General features: G+C 37.5%; 1 protein-coding gene across 1 annotated transcript in view; it reads left to right on the top strand.

The window, feature by feature from the left end:
- Positions 1-10,664, top strand: part of LOC106532848 (A disintegrin and metalloproteinase with thrombospondin motifs 20) — a gene marked incomplete at its 5' end in the record, with an annotated part of 105,469 nt that overhangs the window by 18,700 nt on the left and 76,105 nt on the right. Inside the window, 5 exon segments of the mRNA XM_014029003.1 lie at positions 3,503-3,744; positions 7,438-7,521; positions 7,989-8,113; positions 8,224-8,264; positions 8,534-8,639. Coding sequence (XP_013884457.1) covers positions 3,503-3,744; positions 7,438-7,521; positions 7,989-8,113; positions 8,224-8,264; positions 8,534-8,639 — 598 coding nt within the window.

Below are 10,664 nucleotides of genomic sequence, written 5' to 3' on the forward strand. Positions count from 1 at the left end.
TGTTAGCTGCATCTGTGTGTTTGTTTAAAACACCAGTATTTCAGGTTGTATTTGTTATATCATGGCTACTCAAATCAGTTCTCACTGAACTTAAAGACAATATGGAGCGACTGTAAGCAACTTTTTGTTCTGCATCACATTAAGCAATAATACTAGTGATGCTGGATATCATCAATTTCCTTTCCGATTTTGAGTAAAACTCAGGCTGGTATCAGCAATACTGATCCGATACTGATACTCTGTGCAAATGCACCTAATATGTCTGGTAAGTTAATGGACTTCAAACTACCGCTTCAGAAATAATACAATACATCAGAGTAACATATTTATTCATTTTAAACTCAGACGTATACTGCGTCCTCATTTGCAGTATAGCCGAGCAAACAGAACAGACAGAGGACACATTCTACAAAATACCTGCAAATTGTGTTTCAAACAATAAAAACATAAGCAAAACAAAACCGTTAAAATCAATTATTGTTTGATTATTGAGAACTGCTATAAAAAGGAAAACTTTCATCGTAATTTATGTTACATGAACATAATATGAAAATACTGAAGAAAGAAATACTTAAGAAATACATGGAACAAGAAAATGTGCTGGAGGACATGAACTAAACACCCTGTTTACAGATTATAGAATAGAATAGAATAGAATAGAATAGATTAGAATAGAATAGAATAGAAACAGCCTTTATTGTCCCACAGAGGGGAAATTTAGGTGTAACAGCAGCAGCAGATACAGTACATCAGTCCACAAAACAATATATTGCTATGTGACATTATCAACAGTAGCAGTAATAATATAATTAAAACACATGATTTAAATGAGATTTCAATAGTTTAATTTGTTTCCACTGTGTTTCTGTTACTGATATGAGATGTACTGTGGGGTCAATGATTTTGTGGCTTAAGCAAGAAAAACAAATTAAATCTATCAAATGCTGATAAATCACTTTATTTAGTTCTTTAAATGATTGTGGCTCAGTTTTTGTAAAAAGGGGATGTGAAGCATGGACGATTTCTTGTTTTTTGTTCTAAAATTTTCAGTTTTTGAACTTTCTTTCTCAACTTTTATTAAGGTGTGATGCTTTGCCTGTGTGTATGTCCACATGTGCATTTGTATGTCTGTTATCAAGATATATTATACTACTGAATGGATTTTGTTGATTTCTCAGATGGATAGCTACAACCGATTATCTATGTTTTATTATTAAAGATGGCCACACCCAACTGATTGTAAAATCATAAAAAGACACAATGGGCCTCATGCAAGAACATGTTCATATTCTTATCCTAAATTTCTCTTACTTTTGTTCGTACAAAGGGTTCGTATGAACATGTCACGTCAGATTCAACAAACTCTTCTATCTTCAGGAAAAGTGTGTAAATAAGCTGCGTAAATTACACCTGTTCTATCCAGCTGCTCGTGCACGCGAGAGGAGATTAGCATAATTATCACCCCAAAAACACCATATAAGGCTATGTTTCCTGCCTCAGATACAAGGAAGTGTCCATTCATGAAAAATGACAGCGAAAACTAAAAAGAAAAACTTTACGAGTTCAGAGATTGAAGTTCGTCTGTCAGAGATCCAGAAAAGAAAATCTGCCACTTTTAGCAGGTCAGCTGTGGAATAAAAAGAGCTGCTATAAGTATAAACAACTGTGTTAAATCATTTTCATTTGTTCACACCGTGGCTTAAAATTATAAGCTGAAAATAACCTGAAAATTATGGATTTATGGCTGGGTGAGTATTGGGGACTAGATTCTTTGGGCTCATGGATTCAGATACACGTCCCCCTAAACTCAACTTACTTCTCTGGCTAATAAAGGTGATCTTGCACTGCAGAGTTTTTTTTTTAAATAAACACCATAGTGTGTCACATTTCGTTAACATATAATGATGTTTTGTTTTGTATTTTTTTCACATCTATCCTTGTGTGGTATTTAGTTTTTCTTTTAAGGGTTGCGCCTCTTTATGATGTCTTCATGATGATGATCCTTGCTCTGCGCAGGGGCCTATGGCTGCATGACCTGGGTCACCTGTTCTCCTATGTTTGTTATGTTCTGTCATCTTGTGAATGGGTGTTCTGAACTGTAATTTCATTGTGCTCTGCACAGTGACAATAAAGGTTTATCTTATCTTATCTTATCTTATCTTATCTTATCTTATCTTATCTTATCTTATCTTATCTTATCTTATCTTATCTTATCTTAATGGCTATAACTCGGTCCGTTTTTACAGATATTAGGTTACAGTTTGGTGTGATAATAACTCAGAGTCAATCTCAACACATGATCAAAACACTACTCATGTCAAACCTTTGTTTACTGTAAAACCTTGACATTAACTATTGAAGTCAACCCTCTTTGCCTGTTAGCCAAATATCTTATGAACCAATGAACCACTTTATAGATTTTAATTAAAGCCATATTCATTTATCATTGCATGTAAACAACTGGTCAGCTCAATTCAAAATGACCTCCACAGCTAAACAACTTTAGCAAACACATAGATTGCAATAACTCATCTAAATTTACATGATTATCTACAACGTGATGTGCTAACATGTGATAATATGTGAGATCACAAATAACATTTTGCTTCCCTTTTATAGTTTTTTATATAATATTTTTAATCTTTGACCTGAAAGTGATATGAATTCCTTTAGGGAATTCTAGGCCTTTAATTAAATCTGTTGAATTTTCCTTTTTCCTTATCTTTCTCCCAATGCAAAAAAAAAAAAAAAAAAAAAAAAAAAATCTGTTCGTATTTATATTCTGCCTCTGTCTCCCTCTTTAAGCTTTCCTCAGTCATGGTGAAGGAATCTAACTCTCAGAGCCAGCTGCACACGTGCGGCTCAGCTGAAAGAACTGAATATGCGGCGTACAGTATATGTTTGTCATTCTGGCTGTGAGACTGCTGCCGAAGGCATTTAACTCAGGCCTTTAAAGAAAAAAAAAAAACACGTTCCAGCATGGTACTAAATACATTTGATTTGTTTCTTTCAGCATGGTTTTTGGTATTCATCTTTGCCTAATAATGACGAGGGGAGGAAAATGGAACTGTTTAAGAAGTTGTATATTTTACAGAGTGCATACTCTGCCCATTAGTAAGTCCAAGTCCATTAGTAAGTTGTTAAAACATCCTCAATTATTTTTTTTTTTGTTTGAGCTGACTAAACTAAAACATTCAAGTTTTAAAGCCCCTCAGTGTCTTGAATCTTTCAGCACAACTGTTTTTCTACATACTCCATTGACACAAGAATTTATGGATGGTTTCTGCCATAAAACTTCGGTGTGCTTCTGTCCAATAATTCAGCCTGTGGATGTAATGTGCCTTTTCAGAGTCTATATGAAATGAATAATGATGATTAAAAAAACATTTGATTTCAAAGTCCCAACATTTTTGATATCTCAAATCTGCACTGAAAATTGATCGTTGGAAACTAATTAGATTTATTTATTTATTATTATTATTATTATTTTTTGTTAAAACAGAGAACTCCGAGAGGCCAGCTGCTTTCGAGGGCAGAGGGAACATGGGAGAGGAGCTGGACTCTCTCAGAGCCACGGTAGATGAGCAACACATTTATGAGAACAACAGCAGCACGTCCCATCAGCGACGCAAGCGCTTCCTCTCCTATCCTCGCTACGTGGAGCTAATGGTCACGGCGGACGCCAAAATGGTGCGACACCACGGGCGCAACCTGGAACACTACATCTTAACAATCATGTCAGTAGTAAGTAAAATAATGTTTCTAAAATTATTTATTGTGCAAGTTTTAGATTAGCGTCATCCTGTTAGTTCTGTAAAGATGTTTCCCCATGACGGTTTCTTAATTGATACGTTGGCTTGTTAGTTTGGGTTCATTAATTTCAATTTCAATATAACTATCTTTGATCGAATTTGGTGATTTTTTTTTGTTGCTTTTAACTTTTCATATGCTAGCACAGCTGAGTAAACTATGGGAACATAAATGAAACTAGCATTCCAATAAGGATTGTGTATCACCTTCAAGGCATAAGTTACACAAGGATCTCACCTTTTACGGTGATGGGTGTTAATTAACCAAAAACTGTTGAAACAAAAACTGTACATTATAAGTTGAAGCCAGAAAGGAACCCTAGGCTCCAAGTCCCACCCTTCCATGTAAACAAGATTTTGCCCTTATTGAAAACTAAAACTGTACCTCAAATAACTTTTTGCATTTGTTGAAATTCAGTCTTACCAATGAACCCCCTTAATTTAATATAAAAACAGATTTTAAATCAACTGTAATTTTTAACTTTATGATTCAATGCAATAAAATAAACACATTTAAAAGGCAAAGGTAAACAGTAATGCTGTTCTTTTATAATGCAGTGTTTCATCTACTATTATTGGGCAGGATGGTGGCCCTTGAGAGTCATTATTGGACACTCCTGTTCTAGTGGCATAATAGTATTGAGCTGCTCAAAGAAATTATTTAACCCTTGACACAAATTTTGCCAGCTTGTCCAAAAACAGAAATAAAATCTTTAAAGAAAAAATGAAAACCTATTTGTCACGTTGTAGATTTGTTTTTATCAAATTAAGGCCAAAAATATTATTCTGTGCTGTAAACTCTGTTGCCTGTGAACAAGTGAAAAAAAAAAAACCCACATACAGTCAAACTTAAAAGACATAACGGTTTTGCCAAATAAAAACATTTTCTTTTAAACAGGAAGTTGCATTGCAAATGTGTGCATATTTGTGCAAAGTAGTGAGCCAAACTGTACTCTGTGTTTAAGTATTTCCTGTGTCAGATTTTGCAGTTTTGACATCTTGGTTGTAAACCTCAGAGTGACCTCAAAGTGTTGCTGCATAAATCAAAACAACCCTGTTAGTAGACTCGGTCCTGCTCAGCATCCTGAGACCTTTATGAGTCCTATCTCCAATGGGAAGCTGTTAATCAGTCTTCTCACACTGTTACCAACTGTGTGTAGAAAACGTGTGTAAAAACCAGGGTGGTTTATCAGTCGGCCTGAACGGTGTGCTCATTCTGCCGTCTGTCTCCCACCAGCATGACTGACAAGCTTGTTGAAAGCATTCATTAACTGAAGGAAGAGTAATGATTGTCAGTACCGTGTTTTTCTTGTGGAAAAAAAAGTGCAGTTAGTGTTAAATGTGTCCGTTTTTAATTCCCAGGTTTTAAAGTCAAAGCAAAAGCTCTGCCATGCCTGTTTCTCTTCAGCAGGTGTTTAAATTTTTTTGGCACGAATAAAAGAACTGTGATACTTTGCACTAGGGTAGTCCTGTCCCTGTTAAAACTCTTGCATTTAAAATTATACTTGAATAAAATTATAGTCTGAGTCTTTAGGTCGGAGTCACATTAGGTACAATTGGTTGACCATCGGGTGTAAGTGTGTCTGCCATTCATGGTGGAGGACGACTCAAATGCAGGATAAGAGCTTTTCCTATGGGCTTAACTCAACCCCACTTGAGTCAACCTGGCGTAGGTGCAGAGGCTTTCCATTGGGTAATCCTACCCTCCTTCATTTCCATTCTTGACCTACTAAGTCTCCATGTCGGCAGACTGCAGGCCATTGAATGGTCAGGGAGTCATGACAGCAACTGCTTCAAAATCATTGTTTTTTAAAATCTGCCATTTTATCCAATTTTTTTGGTAACATAAGTCTTTGTTAGCCTTCTCTGTCTTACTTTTAACCTGCGTAAAACTAGCCATAGATCTAGCACCAGGCACATCTTGGTCCTGCTGTCCTTCATTGTTGGTTGTCGCCCAAAAAATGACGTCAAAGGAGTGTTGAGCAGCTAAAACAATCCTGCCTACATAGAGGCGACACTCAGTTGTATAGAAAAATCACAGAAGCTGTGAAGAATCAAATTAGAATAAAATGGGTGGCGCTTCACTTGACAATCAAAAACAGCCACTGTGCAGCCAATTTTTTTTATTATTAAAATAAAAACAACTTAAAATAAGGGCACTGCAGAGCAGGGTGAACAGAACTAAATAGTTGGGCCAATAAAGGAAATCTTGGGAGTATAAAAACTGAGGATAGTACTTGGAACCAAGTTGCATCTGTGCTGATTAGAACCTGAAGACAGGTGTTAGAAACATGTAACCAAATAAACAAGGAGGAAGTCATTAAAACATCAAAACAGAAGAAAGATGCATTTAAACAACTCTGTGGATAATGAACTGGACAATGGATGAAATGCAGATAGAAGATGTGAACAAAGAAGATAAAGACAGAAAGTCTCTCGCTATTCTTCTGACATTGAAAAATAACACATAGCTAAATATTTTTTAATTTCTTTTTAAAACTCACATTTGTTCAAAAATGCCTTTCAATGAAATAAAGGAAGACTCAAATACTAAAAGGCTGAACTTTTTTATCTTATCTTGATGAAAATATGCTTTATATTTCTTTAGGTAAAAACATTGAATGGAAACATCCCATGTACCTACAGCTTTGTCTTGTTCTTTTTGGATTTGTCTTTAGTTAATACAGTATCAGCTACTCCAAGCTGGCGTGAGGATAGATACAGACCAAGGTCCTGTATGTCACAGTTAGACATAGTGTTTGCAAAGGCAAGTTGGGTTTGGGGTCATGTTTGCCCTGCTTTAGGCTAGGACAAGGTAAATGTTTAAAGCGGACTAACGAGTTCCTGTCATGAGACTGGATAGAGTCTTGGGAAACTGGAGGCCAACTGTGACAGTGGTGCTCAAGGAAGTGCCAGTGACAAGTTTTTGTAAAAAAAATGAATGCATATTTGAAAAGATAGCATTGAAATCATATTGAAAAAAGATTTTTACATCACTGAGATGAACAGTTGTTGAGCTATTCACATGTGAAGTAACAGGAAGTGATGACAAAGGGGAATGTCTGCATGTGAACAGAGAATTGTTACAAAAAATGACAGCCCAGTCTGTAGAGAAGAATCTGATGTTTCTTTCGATTATTATAAGTCACTAGAGAGAAAAGAAGAGTCAGAGTTCTAATAATATTGTTTCAATAAACAAGGACGAGGGAGTTCCTTGTCTTGAAGAGTTCTCCTTTGATGTCACTTCCTGTTTCACTTTGGCTGAGCCAAGTTCAAAGGAAAATGTGCCAGTAATGTCACAAAATGGGTAAAACCATGTGAAATATGCCAAATTTCTTAAACATAAAGATGTTTTCTTTGAGTTTTTTAATTAAAGGATGTACCTGTCACAGGCACTTTAAGCTTCGGCTTTGCTCATTGTTCACATTTATTGATTGGTTTATAATTCTTAGTCAAAACGTATGTGTGAACGCAATGTTCCACTTCAAGTTTGATTAAATATAGAAAAATCTCCTAGTTTTCTTACGGTTTAAGAAAAAGGTGTTTATTTTACAACAGTTTTATTTTTGGCAAAGCTTAGTGAAGGTTTGCATTTGTTTTTTGTCCGTGTGTTTTGTCTTTGTTACAGGTAGCAGCAGTGTACAAGGACCCCAGCGTAGGGAATCTCATTAACATCATGATCGTCAAGCTAGTCATTGTCCACAACGAACAGGTGAGCATGGGGGTCCTGAATGCTTCGTGTATGCAGGTCTTCAGCGCGGCTGACGTCATCACAGGTGTCCCTGGCTTGGTCTTTTGTCCGCGGGGCCTGTTTGAAATTACACTGCATTTCTTGTCAGTCTCAAATCTCACGAGGTCTCCTTGAAGAACAAATGAGACCGTTGTGAAGCACCTGCAAGTGAGATGTTGCTGCAAGGGATGCACTGTGTGTTCTTTAGTCCCTAAAAAATGTTTCTTCCCATCAATTTAATTTTGATCTTCTTGAGCATTTTCTTCATAACCTCAGTTATGAAGAGCTGATTTGTGAAAGATTAACAAAAACTGGATGACATCACCGGTATCTGCTTTAGAACTGATTAAAATGAATGAAATTGTTCGTTAATCAGCCCACTATAAGAGAAAAAAGTAATTTGTAGATTATTGCTTTACAAAACTGACCAATATTGAAACCAAAAACAGGAAGGACCCACTGTGAGCTTCAATGCTGCCACCACTCTGTACAACTTCTGCGTCTGGCAGCAGAGCCAAAATGTCGAGGATGACAGCCATCCATCCCACCATGACACTGCACTCCTCATTACCAGGTACACACACACACACATTTATCATCAGCCAGCGTTTTGGATGGAAATCCAATTTGTTCAAACAAACAGACATGTAAATGTTTTCTTTTTTCTTATTTCTTTTTCCTCAGGGAAGACATATGTGGTGCAAAAGACAAATGTGACACTTTAGGTAAACCTTTGCCATTTTTTTCCCTTCCCCAAAAAATACCTCCCTTTTCTAATTCCTTTGAATGAAGTTTCCACTTGACTGGCCTCAGCTCATAAACTATTTAGTAATGAGTTTATGCCATGCTGTCAACTAACAATATGACGGAAAATGAAGTGGCTGAAATGAGAGGAAGGTTGATGACTGCCCGGGGTATTTTTTTTCTAAACAAACACCAGTTTTGATCGCTTAATGGCTTTATTTTTTTTATTGTTTCGCTTGTGTGTTTGTAGGACTTGCAGAGCTTGGGACCATGTGCGACCCGTTCCGCAGCTGCTCCATCAGTGAAGAAAATGGAATCAGTGCCTCCTTCACCATCGCTCATGAACTGGGCCATGTGTAAGTTGCAGCACACAGCCTGCTCACAACCCCTTTCACCTCTGAAACACACACGCACACACACGCACACACACACACACAATCCATCTCACCCATTGCAGCCAGCCTTGACAACAAAAGCCCTCTTATAAAGAAATGCAGGCTGCAGCAGCCACAGGTGCAAAACATAATAAAGTAAAAAAAAAATCTAAAGAAAAAAAACCCTGACTTTTAATAACGCTGAAGCCCATAATACCTTCCTATACAGCTTAGGAGTCAGTCATGTGAGATTTACCTTGACAATGACAAGCTTAGGTGAAATTTAGCTTGACTTTAGTGGAAAAATAAGTCTTAATACAAATCCCTGTTTTTCCGTTGCTTTTATTTTCTACTAAAGTAATATGAGCAATTTTAAAACATGTAAGTACAGTAAAAAAAAAAAAAAACTATGCTTTGAGCTTTATACCATATTATGTCAGGCCCTCATCAAAAAACACACCCAGAATGTTGATTTGATTCATTCATGCAGGTTTGAGACATCCTTGAATCTCCTGCAGTAGTCATTCGAAGATGCCTAAATGCTTGCTGGTACAAAGCACCGCCTATTTACACAAAGCCCCTCCCTGGAGCTCAGGCCCCAGCCGAGGTCCCGCCCCATACGTCACCCCTCCCTCGCCCTTTCCTCTACGCAGCTACACCAGACTGGTAAAAATGGCATGAGCCATTGTTGTGATGACATGCTGAAGTGGAAATGTCAGAAATGGTTGGAGGTTCTTAAAGAGACAGACAATTTTAAAGCATTTAGATAGGCCATGATGTGAAGTCAAATTTATTTTTGATATATACAGCATAAAGGTAACATAGTTACTTTATTGTGGTAGGGTGGTCAGTTATATCCCAACAGTTTTCTGCACAGCATCGTCAATGACAGCTAAAACCAGCTCAGAATGTCACAGCACCTTCAGGTTTACGGTGGCTTACAGCACCCAAACTGACTGTCTGGCAGCCATGTTGTTTTCTCGTCTCGCAAACCTTGACACATGTTTCAAGTGAGACAAAGACCTGTATGCAAAACCTGTCTCAGAATGTCCAAGTTTGAAAACATGACTTTACCTCTCATATGAAGGGCTGTTTATTCCAAACATAAAGAAAAACTACAGAAAATCACTCAATTACGCCCAGTTATTTTGATTTCAAGTGCTTTAAAAAAGGTGCAATCTGAGAACCATTGTTATCTGATAGCGTCTTGGATTTGAAGATTAAAGCAACTTTGCTTTATTTCTCCCGGCTCACTCACGTTGCAGAGTTTAAACGACAGTAAATGAGAGATTTTCAGCGGACACTGAAAAGGACCAGTGTCTGCGTTCATCTGTGAGCCACTGTTTAAGAATGGAAGATATTCTTCTCCCTCCTCTGTCACGCTCACACATTCTTCCAGTGGAGTGATCGGAGCAGAGCAGCAGCAGATGGACCGGCCGTGCGCCCTCTCTCCCCTCTCTCCCCTCGCATCTCATGTGGATCTGTTTATTCTAAAGTTCAAGAAGTTGGAGGCCCAGTTGGCTCTGAGTCCTGCCGTGGTTGATTGCAGCATTTAGACGTGAGCCCTCTGCAGTGTTTAGCACTTTGGGAAGGCCAGTGTGAGTTGTACGTAGGAAACACTCAAGAGTGGAAAGATTTAGACTAATGAAGGGGAGGTCTTTCTCAGATGAAAACAAGATTGTGTGACCACTAATGATCATCATGGGGATTTTTACTGGCAAAGGGCTTTCATTTAAGAGTTGTTTAAAAGTGACATACATAAAATTTGTCGTTTTTCAAGCATTTAGTTCTGTTATTGGAATAAATAGCTGCACAAAGGTTTTTTTTTTATAAAAGCATATAAATGGTGTGAAAATGATACTACTGACATTTACTGGAAGGATGACCACAAGAGTATGGTTGGTTGAAATTATTGTGATTGTCAATGTTAAGCACCCATGGTGACAGGTGGTAGGGGTTCGTCCTGTAGCCATTGGGTTGCTGGTTCCCCCCGCCCAACCCCAACCC

This window comes from Austrofundulus limnaeus, unplaced genomic scaffold (assembly GCF_001266775.1).
Source record: "Austrofundulus limnaeus strain Quisiro unplaced genomic scaffold, Austrofundulus_limnaeus-1.0 Scaffold838, whole genome shotgun sequence".
Classification (NCBI taxonomy): Eukaryota; Metazoa; Chordata; class Actinopteri; order Cyprinodontiformes; family Rivulidae; genus Austrofundulus; species Austrofundulus limnaeus.